The sequence below is a fragment of the Xenopus laevis genome, chromosome 7S, assembly GCF_017654675.1.
Source record: "Xenopus laevis strain J_2021 chromosome 7S, Xenopus_laevis_v10.1, whole genome shotgun sequence".
NCBI classification, from domain to species: Eukaryota; Metazoa; Chordata; class Amphibia; order Anura; family Pipidae; genus Xenopus; species Xenopus laevis.
In genome coordinates this window covers 77,346,621-77,373,947 of record NC_054384.1, presented here as the reverse complement: position 1 = coordinate 77,373,947, position 27,327 = coordinate 77,346,621, and the positions used below count along the sequence as shown (strand labels likewise).

At 39.7% G+C, this 27,327-nt stretch overlaps 1 protein-coding gene across 2 annotated transcripts in view; it reads left to right on the top strand.

Annotated features, from left to right (window-relative positions):
- Positions 1–5,941: 5,941 nt before the first annotated feature.
- Positions 5,942–27,327, top strand: part of plekhn1.S (pleckstrin homology domain containing N1 S homeolog) — a 34,387-nt gene continuing 13,001 nt past the window's right edge. The window contains exons 1-6 of one of the 2 annotated variants that reach the window (XM_018227827.2): positions 5,944–6,120; positions 11,535–11,634; positions 20,189–20,335; positions 22,441–22,521; positions 24,924–25,017; positions 26,361–26,485. In XM_018227827.2, the coding sequence (XP_018083316.1) occupies positions 6,041–6,120; positions 11,535–11,634; positions 20,189–20,335; positions 22,441–22,521; positions 24,924–25,017; positions 26,361–26,485 (627 nt within the window). In that variant the 5' untranslated portion in view covers positions 5,944–6,040. Of the gene's footprint in view, positions 6,121–11,534; positions 11,635–20,188; positions 20,336–22,440; positions 22,522–24,923; positions 25,018–26,360; positions 26,486–27,327 lie in introns of both variants that reach the window. The other variant, XM_018227828.2, reaches the window with a different exon arrangement.

The following is a 27,327-nucleotide window of genomic DNA, read 5'->3' as shown; positions in this document are numbered from 1 at the left end:
ACCTCCAATTACATAATCCTAGTCTATGGTATGTGTGTATGGCTGTACAATTCCCATACAATATAATGGGAAGTGGCTGCCAAGTGTTTTCGGATTGCAGTTTTTCCCAGATAAATACAAGCCTCACTTCACTTATACTGAGAACTTGATGAAACTCAGTATCTGTAATATACAGAAATGATATACAAATGGCCAAAACCTGTGGTAGGTAATACAAGATACAACAAATGTAGTGCAGGAGGTCCAGACACTGCAGTTTAGAATAAACAAATTAGTTACAATGGGAGGCAATAACACACTGTGGATATGGTGACACATATGTTTTATGTGCTGCAGCCTCAGTTATTAGTTTGACCTGCCCCATAGTAAATAACTAAATGCAGGACATTTCTTTGTGTAAAACGAGCAACTGCAATTCAATATATGATCACTGGCATACAAGAAAATATATAATATGAACAGGCTACTTTGGAAAGGTTGCTGTAACACTTTCCCACCAAAAAAAATCTGTTCCTACTAAATGACATTTTAAAGAAGTTTTCAGGCTACTTCTCTACAGTAGGGGAAAGTAAAATCAATTAAAACTAAAAATCTAAAATGAATGGGACTGACCCTAGTGTGTGTCAGTGCTATGATCAGTTGTGTTCCGTGAAACTGCAGTTGATGCAAACTGTGTGAACTGTCACATACATACCAATTAAATATACAAACTATGGCCACTTACTGCAGCTGTGACTGACATCAGGAGCATAACTACGGAGAACAAGCCCTGAATTGTGTGGTTAATCGCATATGATTTGTCACTTGTACGAGGCCTAAGGGCTAGTGTCCAGAGGTCACATTTGCTACTTGTTAGGACTTGTTTACAGCCACTCTGAGACAAAGATGGATGCAGGGAAACCATATGCAAAACAGTTTGGTGCTGCAGGTCAGATACATTGATACAAGCTGTTGTGTTCTTGTGTATGGAACCCACAATAGAGCATGTCTTTTCTAAATATGTAGCCTCTCATATACACAATTCCCTCTTGTTAGCCTAGCAATTACACACTGTAATGTATACAGCTCAATGCTTTACACAGAATGTAATATCATGTTTTACTTTATCGGCTAAGCCATAAAGAGTGATTGGCAACTGGTCATTTTACCTTCCAACCTTCAGTCAATACAAACATATAGAGAAACAAGCAAATAAACAAGCAGACTTTGGCCACTTGCAATGCGTTATGCGGTCTTGTATTTGAAGGCTACTGTTAAACACATTAGAAGTGTTATAGAACAACAATGTAAGAATGCAACAATATTTTGTACTTAAGCTCCTTCAGCCTCCGATGGGAGATACTAGTAGAGATCTACTGTATATTATACACAGGGCAGGAAGGAAAAAGAGAGAATACAATGTACTTAAAATACTGAGCCATTACATAGATCTCTAGTCACTCTACTATGGAACAAACATGTGACTATCTATTATAGGAAGAACTATATACCAATAACATTAAGACTATATATGATATATAATCAAATGATTAATAATTAATAAATGTTACAACATATTCTAGCTCAGGAACAACATGGACCATTGATTTAGCCTTCCTCTTGTGGACCACTGGAAGTGAAACTTTTAAAGTGAAAGTGCCCTGTTGAGCTGTTGTAGTAATTATGGACATGTGGGGCAAAAACAACATCTGTCTTACTCAGATATTCAGCATGGGATAGTAAAAAAAGGCATTTGTTTTTTAAATCAGGTATGAAAAGACATCTGCTTTTTAATTGCCACCCAGTGCTGCTGCATGACTATAGTTAGGTATTTTATTAAAAAAAAAAATAAATAAAGAGACCTAAGGCACTTTGTCCTTTCTCAAACATAAAAAGTTCTAAAGCAGTAAACATACTGAGAAAAAAGTATGAGAAGTCGTGCACTATCATATGGTGTGTGGATGTCTCCCACAATTATTTGCTAAAATAACTGATGTTTTTTGATTACTTGCAGCATGCCAAGTGTTTGCTTCACCCTGAAAACAAAGACATAATCTGCATTGTTTGGTGGATTCTGCACATCAAATAGTGATACATATAGAAACATTTGTACATACACAACCAGCATAAAAATAATGTCCAGAACCACATTTCCTTAAGGGGGCGATTCACTAACTTCGAGTGAAGGATTCAAAGTAAAAAAACTTAGAATTTCGAGTAGTTTTTTGTGCTCCTCGACTATCGAATTGACGTAAATTCGCCTGAGTAGAATAGATCGAGGGCAAAAACGCTGCGACTATTCGCCATTCGATAGTCGAAGTACTGTCTCTTTTAAAAATACTTCGACTGCCTACTTCGCCACCTAAAACCTACCGAATTGCTTTAAAAGCCTATGGGAAAGTCCCATAGGCTTGTTTTACAAGTTTTTGATCGAATAAAAAGGCATTCTATTGAATGAAAATCCTTCGAGCGAATATTCGATCGAGCGCCTATTCGCCTGGCGAATATTCGCCAATACAACTATTTGCCAGCGCGTAAATTCGCCCGAATTGTCTATTCGATTCTATTCGATTCTATTCCCCAGTCGAATTTCGAGGGATTTAACCCCTCGAAATTCGACCCTTGATGAATTTCCCCCTAAGTGTTTTTTAAACAATCATTACTAAAAACATGGGTATACATGCTTTCTAACTAAAGTATTAAAAATCCTAGAAGAGTAATAATTTTACTTTAAAACTGTAGATTCTTCCAGCGAAGTTCCACGAGTCCATCTTCCTCGGTAAGCTTACTGAGAGATCAGCAATTTCCATGTAATTCCACACATGCGCAGTTGTCGCAAACCTGCAAACTGCTCTAACTGCGCATGCGCAGAAATACGAAGATAAACGCGTGGAACTTCACTGGAAGAATCTGCGCAGAGGGGGTAAGTATGGAGTATGGGGCTTCTCCCCGGGGTAGTTAGCCGAGGGGAGGAGGGAGGGCTACCTGGGGTCTGGGGAGGGTTTTTTTTCTCCTTTAAGTCTGCTATACACTAATGTAAAAATTAAAACCCCCAATAAGCTAGCTCTGTTTCCAATAAAGATTAATTGTATATTAGTTTGGATCATGTACAAGGTACTGTTTTATTATTATGGAGAAAATGGGAATAATCTGTAAAAATGTGGATTATTTGGATAAAATGGAGTCTATGGAAGAAGGCCTTTCTGTAATTCTGAGCTTCTACTCAGCCATCTACTGCAATACACGCATGCTGTAATCTATTTACTACAGGCTGACACAAGTGTGAGTGTGTGTTTCGTTAGGCTTCTTTGTGTGCCGGGTCCCTCTGAACATTTTTCTTAGGGAGGCACAGCATTATATTGTTACGCACCTGCCGGTTTGTGGTCTTGGGCTGTTGTATAACACAAAACAAATAGTGAAACATGTCTAGACTAATTATTTGCTGTCTCAATTCTCCTTTAAATTAAGCAGAATTTCTATAAGGATGTGCCAAGAATCAAGTCCACTCCAAATGGAGATAATTAGTGAATCTCATGATCTCCTATAAGATTATATACAATCATGTATTGAAGGTAAATACTGACTCCATTGCTTTACCTCAAGTGACTATGAGAGGCAGGATCATTCACTGAACCGCTTTGGTTCATGATGTGTGTGATCTGGCAGTTCAATTGTCAGGTAGATCATGATGCTGACCCTTTGCCCTCTGTATACAATTTTAAATATATTCTTCGGAAATAGCATTTTTGCACAAACCTTGAAAAAAGGAAGTGAACAATGACTGTAGTGGCATGTAAAAATCAGCAAAATGTATTCTGATCAACAAGATGAGCAAATGACTTGCACACTGTAACATACTGTAACAGCAAAACATTCATGTTAAATTAAATGATATAATGAAAATGATCAAAGACCTTGGTGCTTTACCAAGACATACATTTGTTCAGCTCCAATATGCTAAACTAATAATACACCCATGCATCTAAGTTACTACATACTAACCTACTAAGCATATAAAAGTTATAGGCAGCAATGTATAGAATTTACAAGCCTGTTGTATCCTAGCATCATTTAAGCCACCATCTGTTTTAGTGAATGAATGCCGTAATTCTGTAATTGCTATTTAATCACAATGGAATGCATGGCACACGTTTTCGTACACATATTATATATCAGATGTAATTTAAGGATGTGATACGTTAATCTGTAGCACAACTGGGACCGGAAAAAAAAAAAATCACTTTGTATACAAACTTACAGAATAACTAAGTCTCAGAAGCAATGAAAGTCCAAAGCTTGCTAATGTAAACCACAAAGTGTTCATATTTTTGGGAAAATTCACTTTTTCTTTTACCCTACTGGACAGTGTATATAACATTCAGTGTGTGGTGCCCTCTCTGGAACAGTTTTGATCCAACCTGCTGGCTCTTGGTTGACTTTTCTGAAAAGGGAATTTAGTCTATGGCAAGTATGCTGACCCACAAATAGGGTTACTGTCTGGCATGTATTTTACAGGCCAGCCAGTAAAAATGATACCTTATGCCAATGCTATTAATAGCAAAGAAAGATGACAAATATAAGGCCAGTATTTTTTTCCAAAATACTGTAAGGGGGGGCATCTCGCTCTCCAGGTACAAAGGCAGTGTATGACCATACTCAACTTGCACACCATTTATGTTGACATTTTAAACATGCCGTTTAAATTCTGCAGGAAAATCGTCAATGTTGTTCTTTGAGATCCCATGACCTGTATAAAAAGCGCTCAATTAGTGGTTTTATGTTATTTTATGGTCATGGCACTCCTCAAGAGTAAATGGCCCAGTAACAAGCAATTTCAAAACTTCAAGGTTTGCGCATGATCGTCAGGCGCTAGGACCAGGGCTGGAACCGGACTGGTGATCTGTGGGTTCTGGCAAATGCCAGAGGGGCTGCTATAAAGTCCCATAGAAAGTCAGTATTTAATGGGCTGGTGGGGGCTGTTTGGGCCTCTATGTGGGCTGATTGGGCCTCTGTGTACCTGAAATGCCAGGGCCTATTTTAATTCTCAGTCCGGACCTGGCCAGAACTAGGGGTAGGCAGAGTATGCACGTGCCTAGGGTGTACAGCTTGGGGGGCAGGTCCGGACTGAGAATTAAAACAGGCCCTGGCATTTCAGGAACACAGAAGCCCAATCAGCCCACACAGAGGCCCAAACAGCCCCCACCAGCCCACTAAATACTGACTTTCTATGGCACCTTATAGCAGCCACTCTGGCATTTGCCAGAACCCACAGATTGCCAGTCCGGGCCTGTTGGGGGGCGCCAAGCACTTACCTTTCACCGCTGCCTACCCCTAGTCCGGCTGAGTGAGTTCCGCTCATCTGCAGACCTGTGCCTGTTTGTGCGCATGCGCAGTACATAAGGGGAGAGGGAGAGCTTACCTGAAGGGGGTGACATAGGCGGTCAGCACGCATGCGCGAGCGCCTCCTATGACCATACGGTGGAGGGGCGGCACAGCTGGTTGGGTTGCCTGGAGCGACCAGCGGACCTGGCCCTGGCTAGGACCATGAGGCAACGCGGATACAAATCCAGTCCTGGGTTCATGTTTGTCCGATGCTATCAGGTAAGCGCCACACGTGGAGTATAACACCTACAAAAGGGGTGTTGAAAGGGTTACACATGTATATTGTTTTATGATTATGATTTCCTCAGAGACTTACAAAATCCCAGAGTTTTAAACTATATTAAGTCAACTATGGCATCATCAGTGGTGATTTATTGTGTCATCATGACTATGCGCTGCATCACCTCAGACATCACCACATGGCGTAACTTGTATTTTTTTCTTTCCGATGCAGACAACCCGCTCAAACGAGATAAGGATTCCCACAATACCACATCATCCCACGATGTGTCACACATTCCACAACACGTTTTGCATAAGTTGTATTGTGAGGTCGCTGCTGTGTTTACTGACGGGCTGGTAACACCCACTTATACCCGTGCGGGCGGAAGCGAGGGGTGAGGTGAGCGCTCTCACTACACAAGTCATTCAGTGTCGCTAAAGGCTTCGAGGGAATAGGATGGGGAACCTGAGCTGTATCCCGCACCGCCACCTCAGATACTCCCTGAGCAGGAAGAACTCACTGCAGCAGGGCAAAGAGTAAGTCTGTATGGCCGTACCATTATGCTTCATCTTCACTAAGCTCTTCTATATATTTATATTAATGGAACAAGAGCGCTGGTGTGGAAAGTGCGTCTGAGTTCTTGGGATATTCATTCAGTCATTGATACTGCAGTGTTAATAACATTCTTTTAAAGAGTTAACCGGGCAAATGTATGTGACTGTGCCCCTCGCATAGTTATAGAAGCAGCAGCAGCCGCCGTGTGCTCATTGCTTTGGAAGGAGCCAAGGAGGGTAATGCTCAGGGCATGTGATATTTGCTGGAGAAACTGATGTCTTGTACAGGAGCATTTATTGAATGTCCTCTTTATTGATGCAATAAGAACAGTTTAGAAATATTGTGGGGGGGAGGGGGGGATCTGAGCTAGAATCACATGTCTTACATGATTTTCAAATCACAAAGCTGAATATTTATTTGTGACACTACACTGGGGTGCCAAGGTTAGCATTATCTTTATCTATGTAAGTGATTTTCCAGTGCTGCATACAGACACAAGGTACATGTAAGGGATTTATTATAAGGAAGGTTTGCTTCTGAGTCTGACCTGCCATAGACGCAAAGATCCGATCGGACTTCCCGACCTGCCACTAACCATTCCGATCAAATAAAGTAGTAAAAGAACAGATCAGCCGATGTTCTGCCCCTGACAGCAATCGTACAAAAGTTATGTCTGACAAAGCTAGTGACAGTCTCCCTCTGAAAATCGTACGATCGGCAATACACGCAGAGATATTATCAGCAGCCGACAGAAATCTTTTAACCTGTCCAATCGACCAAACGACCGATCTCCGCCAGACGAAAAATGTCGGGATTCTCCACACACGGTCCAAAAATCGCAGGAATCCTCGATTCGTACAATCAGATCTTTGCGTCTATGGCCAGCTTAAGGGACATTCATTTAATTAAAGCACCATTCCTTGAGGCTATAACAAAAAAAAAAACCAATATGACTGCTTGGGGACTGAAATGGACTTATGCAAGCTTAAGGTGGCATCGCCAAACGAGCGGATCTCTCTCCGATATGCCCACCTTAAGGTGGGCAATATTGGGCTGATCTGATTGTGGGCCCTAGGGCCCAACGATCGGATCCTAACAAATGGGGAAAACGGGATTTTTTGTTCCATCCGATCGAGATCTGGATGACTTTCGGGGGGCCCCATACAAGGGCCAATAAGCTGCCGACTCAGTCTGTCGGCAGCTTTTATCGGCCTGTGTATGGCCACCTTTAGTTACCATCAAGTGTTTAGAATTAGAGAGCAAAATCAGTCAAAAATAATGTATTTTTTGCTTTAAAAGAACCCTATGTAAATAACATTGCTTTATTCCAATCTAGATGATGCATTCCAAACCTGTATCTTTATCACATAAAGCTTGCAATCTAAGTTAAGTGCCTGGGGCAATGGAGGGAATAATAAAGGCTCTTTACTTGCTCTGCCATGAGGAGCAGTATGGGGGCTCTGCATTGCTTTTATTAGAACTAGAAATGTACTTATGGCGCTCATTATTAGTTTGTATGATAGAGTTTTCTTTTATTTGTGCTATTGCAGAGTTTGTTTAAAGCTGGCCATAGATGTAAAGATTTTTAAAAGATCCGATCACCATCGTGAGACCATGATTATTTCGAAACAAAAAAGACCATTTCAGGCGATATTGCCAGGAAAACAAAGGGTAGCTGCCTGCTTGGCCTGCAAACATAGATAGATTGCACTGGGACCGATACATTTTCTGACAGTTGTTGGCGGAAAAATAGTAAGATGTACGATCGTTCGAATCCCATTAACCGCACGATAATTTCGAAGGATTGGTCGAACTTCGCTAAAATCGGTCGTTCGGCAAGAAAAATTTGCGTCTATGGGAACTTTAGTTGCATATCACATACATAGAATGAAAGCTAAGAAATGTGATTAATTCCCAAGTGACTTATAGTAAAGGGCATCCTGCACAGCGTGACTTGATCTGGATGAAAAGGTTACTGAGCATTTTGGTGTTAGGGGAGATAACATATTTACCATGTCAAAAGTTTGTAATTTCGTTTCAAGCACAATGAATAGGGGTTTACAGTTAACCCCCTAGGGCAGAAGTCCTTCCCCCAACAAGACATTGTATAATTAAAGTAGAGGGGGGATAGTTTTCCTTAATTATATTATATTAATGCAATCAGAGTTGAGTGAAGTCTTTACATTTCTGTGGGGGATTGGGTGACCATGCATGGTTACAAATGTATCATTTGTGATACCAGTCACATCAGGGACAGGTAATTCAAATATGGAACTTATAGTCTTAACTGTTTCACACCAATCAGAAGTTGCTTTTTACTTACTTAGATGTCAGTCATACTTACTTGTTACTGAACTTCAACTCTCCTAGCTTTATTATCAAGCTCTTGGTGCTAATACAGAACATATTGTCTGCTCAAATATGTGTGCACTGCATAGTGGTGAAAAGCAAAACAACAAAAATGGCCACTAGATGTGCTAATATTTAAACTGGATAACTGGATACGTAGAACACCATTTGCATTTGGGCAAAATGCTTGAAACATACTATGTGCTTCCTTCACATGAACAAAAACATTTTTTTTGAAGTAGACATCATTTTTTTAATTTTTATTTTTTTCCCAATGTGTAGTAGTGAGCATAACATAACATTAAACATTAATGCATATAGGTCCTTTGGGGGCTATGTAATAAAATGCACTAGGTTTGCCCTGGGGCAGTAACCCATAGCAACCAATCAGCAGGTAGCACTTACTGGTCACCTGTTTAAATGCAAACATCTTATTGGTTGCTATGGGTTACTGCTCCTGGGAAAACTTAACACCTTATATTACATATGTGTGTTTATGTTTTACTTGTGTTGTTGGCCCTCTAACTCTGTGTACACCTACCAGAGGCAGTAAGGTTGATATGAGCAACATAGCAGCAGCCCAAGTTTCTGAACATGAGCTCCTTTAGTTTCATGAAGCCTCAGGGACGTAGGTGAGGTTTATCTCTACAGTATTAAATCAGAAGTGTGAGACTGTGCAGAGAGACATGAAATGCTGTCCAGCCAGCAGAATATGGCTTGCCCTGGCAGGCACAGAGTCGGAGAGATTTTGGCATGCCTACTGATACTGTGCAATTCTGGGTTTAAAGTCTTTCTTAAGTGTTGGGAAAACCCAGCCTCCTCTCCTGTGCGCTTCCTCGTTCATAGATTGATCAAGAGTATACAACATTTTGTTAGAATTTGTTATCGATTGGTCAAGTTAGCCATTATAATTTTATCGGTCTGCAAACTAACCATTTTTTTCCCTTGGTGTGTAAGAGATGTCTTTAGTCTGTGTACACAACTTTTTAGTCCTTTGTTGGACCACAATTCCCTGCATCATAGTGGAAATAATAATTAATTGTTGAAAGAGACAAATTAAAAATGCTGTTCAGAGGCTTTTATGGCAGGTGCTTGCCTGGAACCACACCAGCAAGTGTATCCAGATGGGCAGAATGACTTGCTGCCACTTCTTCTCTACACACTGATCACTGCTCTATCTAATGCAGCTTTGCTTTAGCTTCGCTAACTGTGGTGCTGCCCCAGGTGACCCAAAACAGTGATTTTGGGGACAGCTTAAGGGCCAGGGTGAATGCTTATTTGCTGTTCTAGATGTTCTTGGAATTTCAGCCCAAAGCCCAAGTAAGGAGACACTGTTGAAATGGATATTCCTAGAACTAAGATATACAGTTTTGTATATCGTAATAAAGCAGGTGTCTTGATTTAATACCATCCTGGATTTTATGTGCGAGTTTTTTGTGTTGCAAAAAAAAATGAATAAAAATGCCATTCAGCTGGTCCGATGGTGTATGCATGTGTACATGATATGGACCTCAGACTAAAAGCTCCGCTGGGACAGGAGCCAATGAACAGTTTCTGCAAGGAGCTGTGTAATATGTTGAAATGGTATGCCCATGGACAGAAGTGCAAGAGCACTGAGGAGAGCAAGACCATATATTTTGGTGTTCATGCACAGAAAACTTTTGCCCTTGGACTGGTGACCTTTACTGCTATTTTCTGAACCTGGATAAAAAGGTGGAGTGAATTGGGAGCTATCCCAAAGACAATAACTCATGATTTTAAGTGTTTTTTCGCTACTGTTTGTTGAATATGGGCCTGTATTTCAATGCCTCGAAACTGTTTAAAGTGTACCTGTCGCCCAGACATTAAAAGCTGTATAATAAAAGTCCTTTTCGAATGCCTTAATAACAGTGTCCACAAAATGGCTCCTGCCTGCTTGCTATAATTATAGGTTCCCAGACTGATGGAAACAAGATTCAAATAATTTATACAGTGTAATTAAAGTTCACTTTGCTTGACTAACACGGTAAAATAGGATTTGGATTTTTTTTCTGGGTGATGGGTCCCCTTTAAGTGCTTTAAACTGAATGTGGAATTTTCAGAAACTGGCAAAGGATACCGGGATTTGCATTGTTGTGGATTTGATATTCTGGTGCATTTTCTGTTTTACAGTATTAAATATAATCATACATTTTAACTGTATTTAATATATGTAAATATATACATGCATGTATTCTGCTGTGTTATCTTTGTTGGAATTATTCTAACATGACTATTAACTGAAATGAGCAGCTCTGTTTTATCCTAAATGCCGATTCTTGGTGCAGCAAAGCATTTACTTGAAGAGTGTAAATTAAGGATTCAAACTATTGCTTACTGTGTGCTGTTAAAGGGGAAAGGTTTGCTTTCACTTTGGTTCTGAAAAAGTGTAGCAGAAGTGAGTTCTCCTCCAGGTTTGTTGATCAGCTGGCTTCTGCTGCATATTTTTCAGGTGTCAGAACCCAAAATACAGAGAAACAGACAAAAAGCAGATACTGTTTTCAGTAGCAACTACTTTGCTACTAAATTACTAATAACTTGAGAAACATTATTTTTTTTTAAAATTCGGGTATATGGACATGTTGCTTAAAATTTTCTTTCATTATCATTAATGGTGTTTGTGTGGTGATGCCTTTCAGTAAACCTAGTTATATAGTCTCTTATGCTTTACTGTATATAACGTGAGTATGCCTTGAGTCCTGAAGTTGTATGCTAAACGCAAAAAATAAACCCAAGAACCCATAGAAATAGGGTACCTTTTCCTAATGAGTTGTTACAGTTGATAGGATGGTGTTCAGTTAAGCACCATGTAAATCATATTCAAACATGGCAGCCTCGTGATAAGAAATCTTGGAATGCTCCTAATCACAACCAACGTTCCTATGTCATGGAAAGCACTTAAGTGAAGGGTCTGTAGCTGGATAGCTAATAATGTTCTCGCGGATGCTGACAGAAGACCTAGCCACATTTTTGGCTTGTGTAAGGATTTCAATGCAAACATTTTCATCACTCTATCTTTTTTTTACAGGCAGGATGGTAGAACCAAGTGGACATACTTGTTTGGGAATGAAAGTGGAGTTGGAAGAGAGAGAATCTCAGACAACATTCTACATTATATCCCTGGGAAGGTAAGATCTTGTCGTTGTGCATTTTTAAGGACACCAGTATTGTGGATTGTGTGAAATATAGGGATGAGCTGTACTTTGTACAGTGAGTTGCAGGCCCCTTTAGAAATGAAGGGTCTCAACATGTGTCAGGATTCAGCTCTTATCAAGCATGCTTCTGCTCTGTGCATTCCTTTATATGCCTGGAATTTGGAATAGGCTGGAAATATTCCTTGTCATATGCTCTGTTCCTAATGAAGAGGTTGGTTGCAGAGTTTAAGGATCATAGATGCAACGTCTATCTCATTTCTGGAGTAACAGATATGAGAAAGCTGATATGTTTATAGTATAGTTGAACAAAAAGAAGAGAAAAAGTACGACCCATAGTGTTGCACCTACCCACTTTTTAATCTGAGGTCCCAAAAGGATATAAGTAAAACTTAACTTTTATTAATTAACCACATAAAATTGATATGAAACAAAAGAGTGTATGATAAAATATTTAAAACGAGGTTAGGTACACAAGCTGAATCGACACTGAGTCAGCAGCTCAGGAACGGTAACTGTAGACTGAGAAAGTCTAGTGAATTAGTGTTAACAATCACACCTGTTGTATTCCTATATTCTCACATATAGCAGGGTACTGGTTAACCGCTGTATAAGCGGCCCTGACGGACCGGATGAGAGTATGGGTCACTATATGTCCTTTATAGATAATTGGGCCAGAATGTGGCAACACACGCTTATATCTCTAAGCTATTTGTGCGTTAATATATGGCCACATATATTTAACAATATAACGGCGCAAGTAGGGTTAATGCGGGCAGTGATTGGAGACCTCAAACTTCAATGCCCTCTTGGGTCCCGCTCCCCTCTCCTTTGAGTTAGAGCAAGAGCGCCGTATATATAAGCAGCCGACTGATGCGACACTGTTGCCAGTGACGAAAGGAGGCTCAATCAGACGGTACTATTAGCGCTGCCCCTGTTCCTCCCACACCTCCCTTCCTTAGCATTGAGCAGAGGAACTAGAAACAGTGTAACCGACTAGCGGAATACATTGAGCTAGATTCTAAAGGACGCGGTTTCCCAAACCACCCTTCCGCCCTTTCACCAGTACCCATTCATATCCCGTTTCACCTAACAATTTAAAATAAATTAAGAAGCCTTTGATAAAGCTCGCAGGTTGCGAGCGAAACGCGCGTCAGGCGCTTCTTAATTTATTTTAAATTGTTAGGTGAAACTGGATATGAATGGGTACTGGTGAAAGGGCGGAAGGGTGGTTTGGGAAACCGCGTCCTTTAGAATCTAGCTCAATGTATTCCGCTAGTCGGATACACTGTTTCTAGTTCCTCTGCTCAATGCTAAGGAAGGGAGGTGTGGGAGGAACAGGGGCAGCGCTAATAGTACCGTCTGATTGAGCCTCCTTTCGTCACTGGCAACAGTGTCGCATCAGTCGGCTGCTTATATATACGGCGCTCTTGCTCTAACTCAAAGGAGAGGGGAGCGGGACCCAAGAGGGCATTGAAGTTTGAGGTCTCCAATCACTGCCCGCATTAACCCTACTTGCGCCGTTATATTGTTAAATATATGTGGCCATATATTAACGCACAAATAGCTTAGAGATATAAGCGTGTGTTGCCACATTCTGGCCCAATTATCTATAAAGGACATATAGTGACCCATACTCTCATCCGGTCCGTCAGGGCCGCTTATACAGCGGTTAACCAGTACCCTGCTATATGTGAGAATATAGGAATACAACAGGTGTGATTGTTAACACTAATTCACTAGACTTTCTCAGTCTACAGTTACCGTTCCTGAGCTGCTGACTCAGTGTCGATTCAGCTTGTGTACCTAACCTCGTTTTAAATATTTTATCATACACTCTTTTGTTTCATATCAATTTTATGTGGTTAATTAATAAAAGTTAAGTTTTACTTATATCCTTTTGGGACCTCAGATTAAAAAGTGGGTAGGTGCAACACTATGGGTCGTACTTTTTCTCTTCTTTTTGTTCAACTATATATATCTTATGACCCTGCACACCACTGAATGTTATCAATCTCAATCAACGGAAGGTGCTACCTACTTTTCTTTTCACATGTTTATAGTATAATGGCCAACCTGCTGCAGCTGTACAATTTCTTTTACTACTTTTTTAACTATTTTGGAAACTCTCTCATCAATAAGTTATCAGTTCTAACCTAAATATGAGGGTTTCACCACACAGGTTATTTTTTTTTTTTTTTGTTGGTGAATGTATTTTTTTATAACACACATGCTTTTACATTTGACAAAGAACCAAAATCAAATAGTGAATTTTTATGCAGTGGGAATTTTAGGAATTTATCAAATGGCTGGTTTGTAGTCCATACATTAGTTAGTGCAATGCCCTAAGGCAGTGATCCCCAACCAGTAGCTCGTGAGCAACATGTTGCTCTCCAACCCCTTCGATGTTGCTCCCAGTGGCCTCAAAGTAGGAGCTTATTTTTGAATTTCAGGCTTGGAGGCAAGTTTTGGTTGCATAAAAACCAGATGTACTGCCAAACAGACCCTCCTAGAGGCTGCAAGTCCACATAGGGGCTACCAATAGTCAATCACAACCCTTATTTGGCACCACCCAGGAACATTTTCCATGCTCGTGTTGCTCCCCAACTCTTTTTAAATCTGAATGTTGCTCATGGGTGAAAAAGGTTGGGGACCCCTGCCCTAAGGGCTATAGCTGACCAGGAGCTTAGTCACCCATGATTAATCTCCTCTTCTATGCGCAACTAACCGTCTGCAAATATTTTACCCATCAGCAATAACACAAATCACAGGTGGAAAAACAAATGCACCCCAGAGTTGCCTTGCGAGGGTTTAAGGCAGTGGCAAATCAGATACAGAGTGAGGCCTTGTTGACAAAGATACGATTGTGAGTCAGGGGTGAAAAAAGTGTATTGCTCTAACATAATATCTCAAGTAACAAAAGGAGGATGCTGGGCATAACTACATGTTACTTTATTTAAAACATTTAATGTAGAATAGTTGGCAATTTTCATTCCCTACTTTATAGCTACTAACATAAAATGCTTCATTTCAGTATGTTTAGTCATTAATCTGTCATGCAGAGGTGTGGTTTTATGAATAACCTGAACCAGTCGTAATCACTGGCCTCTACAACAAGTGTATGATTCATAGCTTGGCTAAGGTCCCCCTTTCAGTGTATCTCACCTTTGAGAATTCCTGAAGAGAGCATTTGTGATTATTAGCTTGATTCAATTCATGCAATATATCTTACATGTATGCCTTCATGCAGAGAAAGAACAGATATCTATGTATCTATGTACATATATGCATGTATAAAACTAGAACCAGAATTGTTTTGGTCCCATAAATGCAATGCTACTTTGTTCAGTTAGGATTTAACGAGTACCAATACTTTCCTGTATAACAGTATAGGCTGATAGATATATAGAAGAGCTGCACCGAATCCAGGATTCGGTTCGGAGTTTTCAGCAGGATTCGGCCTATGCAAAATTAGGGGAAGGGAGGGAAATTGCGTGACTTTTTGTCACAAAACAAGAAAGTAAAAATGTATTCCCCTTCCCACCACTAATTTGCATATGCAAATTAAGGTTCGGATTCGGATCGGTATTCGGCCGAATCTTTCACTCAGGATTCCGGGGTTCGGCCGAATCCAAAATAGTGGATTCAGTGCATCCCTAATATATAGAGTTTGCAAAAACAGACATGTCAAAAGAACTCAGTCGATCAAAAACGACTATGTTTTGATGGTAATTTTTAGACAGCAAACTGCAAATCAGTGTGTTGTAATCTGAATTTTCTCTTTGCTTGTTAATCCAGTACTAGTTTAAATGTGTTAAGTGTTGCCTTTTTTTGTCTTTTTGTATCCCTTTGCTTCACATGCCAGAGAAGGTGTTAGACAGGATATTGTTCTTTAAAATGCAGGGTTTTTCTTTAAGCACAGTGTTGCATAATGAGGCAGCACCAACAGAATGCGGGAATGACAAATTTCCTTTTTTCTTTTGTGCTGAGGAACAGAAACAAATAGATCATTTATGCATATCTGACAACTGAACTGATTGGACACGACACTGGTCTCGGCTCTTGAAAACTCTTTACCGATCATTATATATTATTCAGTTTAAGAATATTTATTTTTATATTTCCATGATATTCCTCTAGTGGAGTTTTTTTTTTTAAAAAAAAAAACCCCAATAACATGGAACAATTTAAGCCTCAAATTAAGTTTCTAGTTGAGCATACAGGATCACACACTGTATCAGTGGTTTGAATCCGTCCTTTGTTAATGGATTGTCTAGCCTTCCAGATTAAGGGATTAGAGTTTTTGCCCCATACATGGAGCAGTAGGCAAAAATAATCAGTCTCTGCCTATGCATGGGCAACTTAAATTTCAATATGTATACCCAGTATGCAGTTTACATTTTATTTTTATAATACAGAGGTGCAAGCCACCCCAAGTAGGATTTTAAACACTAGGTGGGGCCCAACAATCAAAGCCCATGAGCAGTGGCATAACTAAATATTACTGGGCCCCACAGAAAATAATTTTTCAGGCACCCAAAATGTCTAAAGGTTAATCAGTTTCATTAATATTTATTGGAACTGTATATGAATTAGGGCCTCATTGGGCCCCTATTCCTTGTGGGACCCCCTGCAGCCGCATGGACTGCTTCCTCTGTAGTTACACCCCTCCCCATGAGGGCTCAGATAGCCTTTCACTAAGATTGACCATGAATGCTATTTTTTTCACTATACAGCCAGACCATCTTGTTCATTTTGTGACCCCGTCCCATCAGTATTCATTCATCCTGCTTCACTGGCAGCCAAGTTTTCCATTATTTATAGTGTCTGCACTCCTTTTGCATGTGCAATTTCACATCTGTCACAGTTGTAACAGTGGTATGCGGCACTTGATTTGCATGTGATGTGCAAAGAAACTATTTATATACTTTTTCACAGGTGTCTATGTTAATTGTACTCTTGTAATAAATTTCTCTTTGGGGCCTTTTGGAGAAACCAAATTGAGCAGTCAGTGGCTTTTACTGACCTGGCCCTATTGTGCCTTTTACTGTTTTATTGTCCCTGCAGTCACATTTCTGCATGGAAAATCCTGAGTCGTTGTGGGATCCTAGCACTGCTGTGAATTTACCAATTCAGTACTAAAAGGGATCAATGACTTCAGTGCCTTAAAGGGGGTTGTTCACCAAAAATAAAGACTTTTTTCAACTACTTTCCATTTTTTATTTTTTTACCATTTTTCCAAAAACTCTAAAGTTTATTATTCCTGTCTCTGGTTTTTCAGTCTGGCAGCTCAGAAAACCACGTGCAGTAGTGATATGCAGGTCAGGTTTTTCCCGTCCTGCACCCGCCCTCCCTCCACCGGTGCCCACCCGAGCTTTCCTTTATAGACCTGCGCGACTCACCCCCACCGATGGCGACACAAAAGGGAAGGGGCAAGCAGGCACGCGGCTATAAAGCCGGAAACCGGCAGCTACCCGCAAAGGGGGTGCAGGTAGAGTTGCCACCTGGCCGGTATTTTACCGGCCTAGCCGGTAAAACACCTGCCAAGGCCGGGGCCGGTATTACAAATTTACCGGCAATGCAATTTGTAATACCATTTCAAAAAAGCCCCTGGCCTGCCCCCAATTCGCAAAGGACTTACCTTTTTTCCATCTGTGGTTTGCTCCGCCCCATTTGCGGCACACCACATAGCTCCGCCCCCTTTTACCATCACGGACCACCCCCTTTTGGTGCCCGCCCCCCCACTGGCCGGTAAAATTTTTTAATAAAGGTGGCAACCCTAGGTGCAGGGTCGGCCCGAACACGACCGACCTGTGGATAAACCCGCGGGTATCGGCCACCACATCACTAACGTGCAGATTCTGAATTGTTACATTTAATTGTAGCAATTGTTATAATTTGCTGCATTTAATTGATACATTTCTCAGGTACATCTTAGCAACTATTGTATCAATTTTAACAGCTACCTTTAATGAAAGCAAAGACAACAATAACAAATGTATCAACTTAATGTATCAATTGAGAACAGTTTGCAGAGTTGGCAACCCCCTCCCCCACAGAGTTGCTTCAGAAAGACACAAGTAGGTGAAAAATTTTTAGCAACAAAAATCTGTTTTCATAGTCATTCCATATAGTTTTCAGAAATGTATTTTGTGCATATTTGGGATCGGGAGTGTGTCTGTTTGTATCTGACCTTTGAATTTACTGCAGAATTTATTGGCTATTAGAGAATTTCAGGCTGGCTGCCCTTAGTTTACTTTTAGATGGTTATTTAGATAAAGGCCACTTCAGGCAGGGGTGGACATATAGTTATACTGCTTTCTGTCCTGAAGATCTTAACTTTTAGGACACCTACAAACTACAAGGATTTTTTTTTTTAGTTATTTGCAAGCTACCATTTAAGGGTGTGTAAAATTATGCTTTCCATAAATATCTATCTTTATCGTGTTTTATCATTAAGTCACTTGCCTATAAGAGTGGATTGTTCAGATCCATTAACTGAAATTATTTTGCATATTTAGTTGAATTCTTAATGCAAGAAAAGCACACAAAAGGAATTGTTGTACCTTCAAGTTTGAAATCCTTGAAAAATGCATGTGCTTGTATTGGCTGTTGCATATATTGGAGTCATATACCTACTGTATATACTGCTTGCCCCTGCTTTGCAGTAAAAGGACAAGTGCACCTCACTCTGGCACAAGAGCAGGCTGTAATTCCAGGATTCACTTTGTGTGTTGTGCCTATAGACGTTCTTACTTGCATTAGCTGAATTTCACACAGTTGTTTGCATTGAGTGCAATTACACTGGAATGCTAGGTAAAAAAATGTTGCATTGCTGGTGAATTGCACCGATATTTTGCACTTTGCAATGAGCCATAATGACTGGGGTGCCTATACTGTGACCTTCCAGCTGTTTTTTAAGATACCAGCTAGGGACTGTGTTAAAGAAACAGCTGTATACTTCCATGTCATGTGAAAGCTTTAAGAGGGAGCACACACATGTCTGCCATATTCATTTGCACCCCTGTGGACAATTATGTCTAAGGGCTCTTACACACGGCCGTTCCGACCTGCGCTCCCCTGCGTTCCGTTTGTTGGCGTTCAGCCGCAGGGGAGCGCAGGAATAGACGCAAGTAATGATTTGAAATGGGGCTGTACTCACTCAGGCGCGTGTAGGCGCTGAACGCAGGTTCAGACGCAACATGCTGCATTTTTCCTGCGTTCGGCGCCTACACGCGCCTGAGTGAGTACAGCCCCATTTCAAATCATTACTTGCGTCTATTCCTGCGCTCCCCTGCGGCTGAACGCCAACAAACGGAACGCAGGGGAGCGCAGGTCGGAACGGCCGTGTGTAAGAGCCCTTACACACACACACACACACACACACACACCTCGCTAATTTTATTAATCTGTTAACATTTTATGAGCAGTCAGTCTTGTGTGACTGAGAGAGAGGATTAGCAGCATTACAGAGACAAAGGTGTGGTTTGAGGTTGGTAATGTTTGCTGGTTTAGGGATTGCAGCCGTATATTGTCAATAACATGGTGCTGACAGTGTATTGAAGCAAAGTTTTTTGGCCTTTGCTGTTACTGATTCAGAGGATCCAAGGTGATTTTTAACAGCCCCTACTGAGTTCTGAAACCCTTCCTAGGGTGTGGATCTAAATGTTTTGACTTAGCTTTATTTGTCATTGAACCATAAACTGATTTACTTAGTATTATATTTGATCTTGCCACACAGATTTAGTTACGAGTTTCACTGTAAAAGAAGCTGAACCCAGAGCCTTTCCAGACACCACTGTTGACATGTAGCCAGATTTCCCAGTTTGACAAGCCTCCAGAACTCCTTATCTCATACTGAACAGCCATTTCTTTGAAATTCTATATGCGTACAAGTTATATTAGAACCTAACATTATAACCATTGCAGGAAGCATTCAAACTGACAGGATCAGCTTCTGGCTCGCCCATCAATAAATCTTGCATTCTCTTAACAAATCTGCTCATTGAGGACAGAGGAAACAGAGCACAGATCAGCTCTGGTTCTATTGAGTTGTGGTGATGGTAGAATGCTGTCTTGTAGTTTGACATCTGGAGGGCCACATGCCACCCACCACTACTGTAAATTGTTTAATATAAATTGCACATTCAATTATACTCCCGGACTGCACACACCTGTCCTGTGCATTTAGCAATTGTTGCACAAGTAGCTTCTGCAGAATATGCACTCATCATCATTTCATTATAACCTGTATGTGTGTTGCACTTTTCACATGATTGTTTTAAGGTATCATGCACCAACTACATTAGAATTCACTGTTAAAATGCAAACTTGGATTGCCAGTGTCCACACTTTAGAAAAGAATGAAGTAAACAGAATGGTACTGGTTGGCCATCTGCATGTGCATCTGGTTACATGTTGGCATGTTTTGACCATAGTAATAGGAAATAATTCCTATATAAGTATGGATAAATCACTTACTGTACATATAAAATATCACTCAGGATTTTTATTCTCTTTCTTTTAACAGGACTTTGGAAACCATGATATACCCAAAGACAGTGTGGATCAAAGATTTCTCAGTATCTTCAGAAAGGGCAAGAAAAAAACAATTGTCAGGAATATGGGACAAATGATTCACTACTCCAAAGTGAAATTCTGCTTCCAGAACAGCCAGGTAAAGGAATGAGAGTATATACAGGGTGGCTGTTACACCCAAGGAAGCCATGTAGATTTTATGCAATGCAGTAAACAGCGAAAACACCCAGGCAACAGAGGGAATCATTTTACCACTGTCACCAGAAAAATGGAGTGTAGTGTAGTGTTGCTACTGACATGATCAGTGTAATGTTGAATGTTCTAAATAAAGGCCCAAGGCAAGAGAAATATATATAGACAAATACAAGAGTCCTCTGCACTCAACCCATTATCAATATATTTAAGACAGCGACATTTTGTGCATACTGCTACTGAAAAATGCCTTACCCTTTAAACAAAACAGGGATTGTTTGTCCATATATTGCAATATAAGTAAGAGAAATATATCCTACTTGTTTTATCTTACAAGTATTTTACTTTAAATAAATATTAATTCACAAAGGCATAACTGGGTGCAGAGAACATTGAGCTACACATTTGCTAGACTCGACTGTTTTAAATATGCATCTTCTCTTTTTGGGCAGTAGCAAATTTTGTTTGCCGTAAAACGAATACAACATTTAACTGCCGAGCTGAGACAATGTGTCCGGGTGCAGGCAGAGCAAGAGCAGAGAAGCAGCGGATTCTCGGCCTGAGATCCGCAGTCGTCTGCCACTAGCCTAATATCTTCTCCCTTACATGATCAGTTTTTCTGTTGTTTATGTATAGATCTGCTAACACAGCTCTCACAATTATGCCTGTTGCAGTGGAGCACAGTGGATGAACTGACAAAACTTGACATTGAAGGGGTTAAAGGGGAACTATCGCGTAAAGGAAAATTTAATATAAGCTTCCTCATACTGAAGTAACAAACTTTCTAAAAACAATAAATTAAAAATTCTGCATTGTTTCTGAAAAAATAAAGTTTATATCTTCCTCTCTCTGTTTTTTCAGCAGTTGGATGTCAGTCCAATATATCTTATAGGGGGGCTTCCTTTTCTAGCAGATGTATTAGAGCTCACTCAAATAACCAATGCCAGTACGAAATCTAACAAAATAACTGCCCTTTACACAAATTCTGCATGTAGAGAGACATGATGTCACGTGATTTTAATAGTGATATATTAGATCATTCATCTGACACCCAACTCCTGAATGAGGACATAGAATTTTTAATTGATTGTATTTAGAAAGTTTCTTCCAGAACAGTATGCTGAAGCTGATATTACATTTTCATTTTAGTGATGAAAAGGATGAAATGGAAATAATCAGCTGTTATCATTGGCAGAATGTTAAACATCAGCCAAACAGCGTTCTTTCCAAAGCCGATCCCCTCCCCTACTCTCTATATTAGTCATTTCCCATTACATGTCTATTGTGGACTTTAAGATAAGATAAGATGCAGTTTCTGTGTTGTCTACCATTTAGTTAGGCACCTTGATCAGAGGGGGCAGATCACAAAAACAAACCAGACTGTCCCAATTCTTACCTGATTGTGAGACTAATTACTGCAGTACTCTTTGCTATGTTTAAGTTTCTCTTAATTGCTGAAAACCAGGCACATCATTCTACAGTTATGGGATCTGTTATCTGGAAAGCTCAGAATTATGGGAAGACCGTCACCCATAGACTCCATTTTAAACAAATAATTCAAAATTATAAAAACGATTTCCCTTTTCTCTATAATAATATATACAGTACCTTGTACTCGATCCAAACGAAGATATAATCAATCCTATTTGTTTTAAAGCAATCATATTAGGTTCACTTAATGTTTAAAATATTTTTAGTAGACTTAAGGGATGGAGATAGAAATTACAGAAAGATCCCTTATCCAGAAACCCCAGGTCTGGACATTCTGGATAACAGGTCTCCTACCTGTATCTGTTCAATCTTTCATTCATATGCTGTTGTTATTTGTTTTGGTGTATGTATTGTTCCTACTGCCAGTCGTGATATCTTAAATCTGTAAACACGGGACAAGATTTATTTACATTTTTAAGATGGTAATAAATTGACTTTTTTATTTATATTTTTAACCAACACTTCAAATATTGACCATTGGGGATCCATCTTGGTTTTGAGAGGGACACATTTCACTTTCTTAAGGGGATATTCCAGAGTAACCTGTTCTGTTGTTTGCAGGACATTAGTGACTGTTACTTGGAGTTGTTTCAGTCCCACCTGTATTTTCAGTCAAGAGGTCCCACTGGTTTGACCTATCAGGTAAGGGCTTCCAATGGCCGCACACTATAATGTCTTAAATGAGTAGACAGTTAGTGGTTGCCTGATGAGTTACCTTGTTAAGCTGACCATAGATCTGCAGATTTTAGCCTTGTATCCAACGACCGATCGTACATCACAATCTTCTGACCTGCAACTAACGATTCAGATTAAACAAAATAGAAAAAATACTAATGAGACAATGTTCTGCCCATTACTGCAGTCAGACAAAAGTTATGTCTGACAAATAGTAGAGACAGTCACCCATCGATATTGTCAGATAGGCAATACATGCAGAGATATTATCATTAGCAGATATCTTCTAACCTGTCCAATCGACTAAACAAACAATTGCCACGGTATAAAAAATGTCTGGACAATCCACACATGGTCCAAAAATCGTACAAACTTTATCAGCTTTAGATTGTGCTATAAATATAGATGTATTGGTAACACAAACGCACACACAGACCACCATTTCTCAAATATCTGTTGACCCTTCAACCTTCAGGGTCACTTCCATTAGATCTGTTTACATGACTCCAAATACTTGCCCTTATCTCAGATGCGGGACCATTGTGCAAATGTTTTAAAGTACACTTCTTATCTATTGACATTTTACTATTCAAGGTTGCTTACAACTGCAGCCTTCTCAGTCTTGGAGGATGGCTAATTGGCTTTTCATGGATAATAAAGTTTAAATCTAAATATCATGGAGCCAGATAGTGCAATTTGTTGTGTCTTTGTTATACCCACACACAACAGACAACACTAGGCATTGCTCTTGAAAGAGATAAACAACATTTTTAAAAATGTAGTAAAAGGAACATTGTGTAGCGCAGAATTGCCAAATTCATGCAGATATTTGTTGAATTTGTCAGTTTATTTGTTGCTTGGTCAACACATAGAACCAACCTATGGAGACACACGTGGAGATTCGGGGAGATTAGTCGCCCAGCGACAGATCCCGAACTCCCCTAGCATCTAAATCGCCAGCAGGATGGCACTCGTAAAACTTCCGTTTTATGAAGTTGCCTCACGAGGAAACTTCGGGCGACTTCAGAAAATGAAGTGATCCGATGATTTAGATTCTAGCCGGTGGGAAGGCAGTTCGGGGAGAATATATATATATATATATATATATATATATATATATATATATATATATATATATATATATATATATATATATATATATATATTGTTTCACTTATGAACAAACAGAAAGAAAGGGTTAAACGGTCTTATTGAAGGGCTGGTTATGCAGTAGACTTTTGAGCTGACTATAAGGGAAAATGCTGGAATGTAATGCTCAGATCATCCTGCTCACATGGCAGGTCCCATCCTTGGTAATGTTTGGAGAAATGTCATATCAGTACAGATTAGACGGGCGTCTTTGTGCCAGTGCTCAATGTTTATTGTCTGTCACATTCTTTACCATATATTATTTAAGTTTGCTTAAATTATACCACCGTTTACTAGTAATACTAAAGTTTGCTTTCAGGATACTACAGATCTCTCAAATGCTGCAGTTTTTCAGTACATTGGCTACATAGGCATTTTGACTCAATAATTTCAGTAGTCACTGTCATTCTAGGAGGGATGCACCTTAAATAGATATTTGTTTTAGGGATAACCTTCCTGCCCAGTTTAGCAATTTATCATGATGTGTGTGTGTGTGTCTCTTGCCTTTTCTCTTCTGCTCATTTGTGGTTGGAAACACCCTTTCCCACCAGTGTAATATTTCTGTTCAGCTACAGAGAAAAGAAAAGCTATATATAAAGACTGGTTCTCTATTGATGGTAGATGGTGTGTGGCAGACTGCACACAGAGCAAATATGTAGGGGTAGTCTGTAGAAAAACATACATAGAATATAGATCACTTTATCTTTAAATATATAATCTACCTATACAGAGAGTATTTCATACATTTATTACTTGTAATTAGACTAGTGAAGTTTGAGGAGAACTTAATTTCTGTGCACATTTGCATATACAGTACATATAAAAGTGGAAGTTTCCATGTGCTCATCAGCACCAGGGGTGCTTTTCTACTGACATTAATGCGGTACATTGTGACCAAGACGCGAGAGCAGAGGGCACTACCAATAAGAGGTTGCAGTAACTATAGTATATGGTATATAAATGGAAGATAAACTTGTTTACATTATCTTTTAAGCACTTTTTTTCCTTCACATTCCCAGTATTCTGCAGATATTATATAGGTATGGGATCCATTATCTGGAAACCAATTATCCAGAAAGCTCCAAATTAAATATAGACTAGACTCCATTTTATTCAAATAATCCAAATATACATGTAACAATGCATAATATTTTGTACATTTTTAAGTCCTTTGGTTGTAAAGCTGTGACATTTCACTCTGCCTCTTTTTCTGATTCCAGGGACTGGTGCCGCTAAAGGAGCTGAGTATATATAAACTGGAGTGCTCCAAAGGTCCTGCTAACCAAGCGCAAGAGTATGCATTCCGGATAACAGGTAAAGGATCACATCTGCTTTCAGAAGGAGATCTGCTTAAAGGGGTTGTTCACTTTCAAACACTTTTTTAAGTTCAATTGGCTTCACATAGTTCACCAGAAATGAACACTTTTTCCAATTACTTTCTATTTCTGGCAGTTTTTCTAAAATTGTAAAGTTTTATTTTTCACCTTCTAAGGGCAGATACACACGCAAGGATTAGGGAAGATTTAGTCGTCTGGAGACAAATTGCCTCTTATTCGGGGCGATTAATCTCCCTGAAAAGCCTTCCAGTTGGCTAGAGTTTAAATCGCCGACAGGATGGCACTCTGATCGAATCTGAACTCTGAACTTCGAGCGAATTTGGAAAACGAGGAGAGATTAGTTGCCCTGAAGAAGAGTCGATTTGTCTCCAAGCGATCTGGTGAATTATCTGAAGCCAACTGAATTTTGGGAGGGGCGCTAACTCTTTAACTGATACATTTAGTTGATATATTTGTATCTTTGTCCCTGCTGAGCAGAATCCCAATAGTTGCTTATAATCCACAGATACTGCTGAGATATACATCAACTAATTGTATCAACTAAATGTAGCAAATTGTAACAGTTCAGAATGCACCTGGATCATTGAGGTGCCAGACGGAAACATTAGGGGGCCAATTCATTAACTTCGAGTGAAGGAATAGAAGAAAAAAAAACTTCGAATTTCGAAGTGTTTTTTTGGCTACTTCGACCATCGAATGGGCTACTTCGACCTTCGACTATGACTTCGAATCGAATGATTCGAACTAAAAATCGTACGACTATTCGACCATTCGATAGTCGAAGTACTGTCTCTTTAAGAAAAAACTTTGACCCCCTAGTTCGCCACCTAAAAGCTACCGAACCCAAGGTCCCCATAGGCTTGGCTACGTTTTTTTGGTCGAAGGATAATCCTTCGTTCGTTGGATTAAAATTCCTTCGATCGTTCGATCACAGTACTTGCGCAAAATCCTTCGACTTCGATTTTCGAAGTCGAAGGATTTTCATTCCCAGTCGAATAATTAACCCTCGATGTTCGAACCTTGATGAATTTGCCCCTAGAACTGGAATATTAAACTTCAAACTCACATTTTGGGAAAAATGATGAACAATCTGAAAACAACTGAATTGAAAAAAGGGTGTTTGAAAGGTGAACAACCCCTTTAAAGCCACTAACACAATGCTAGGATGGCAGATGCCTCTTCAGTAATTTTGTTGTGAAACATATTAGTAAATAACATTTTTAATTTTCTGCTGTATGAAGCTGAAAATAAAATCTAAGCTAAATAAAAGATTTTTTTAATTCCTTTTTCATTGGTGGCATAATGTGTTTTTGTTCATAGGTCCCTTGCTGAACCCTCTGAGTGTCTATTGTTCAAGCCAGCAAGAGTTGCAGAAGTGGTTGTACCACTTGGAGAAACAGATCCAACTTAACGGGGGCAACCTAGATGTGATATCTGCAATTGAGGTATACAATTACATCAAAAACAGGCAGTTCTGTGTAGATTTCATGTGGTGTGTGCCAGTGTATGCAGGACTAGGAGCAGTTTCCATACTTAGGGTCATCTTACATAATCAGAGTTTTCTGCACCAGGGGCATTTCTCGCGAGCAAGCAACTGCGCCCACCTGTTTCTGTAGACGTGCAGCTGTGTTCAGCACAGAGGGGGTATATATGCAGCTCCAGCTGTCACCCCAGAGTCTTATAAAAAAAAATCTAACTGATTCCAGGCAGCATTCTCTCTTAGATCATATTTGAAAGTTTCCCATAAGTGTTGGGTAATGCAAAGTCATTTTCAACCGTGTCATTGGAGGCACAATGTATGGTTTGAAAAAGCAAGGCGTATTAACAGGAAACTGTCATCAAAACGACAATTGTTTGTTTTCATCCTAAAAAAAACCTCATGAATGTAAATAGGATTGAAAAATTAGATTACTTCAAAGTTATCTGTGCTTTATTTAAAAATTCACATGCAAATTGTGCCATACATATCATTTTGTCCCTGCTGAAGTACTCACTTTGGTGTCACAATGCTTTGGACAATATATTCTATGTGCATTTATTATCAGTTTTTAAGTGTGCCATATGAGCTGCAGCATTTTATTTTGTGATGTGTAGAGCAGTCAGTTTTCTTCTTGCATACAAGTCAGTGGTACAGGTTCAGATGTTCAGTATTCTTTTAAATATTGCCTAGGCTTATTCTTTCACCTTTAAAGGAACAGTAACATCAAAAAATAAAAGTGTTATAAATAATGCAGTGTTGCCCTGCACTGGTTAAACTGCTGTGTTTGCTTCAGAAACACTACTATAG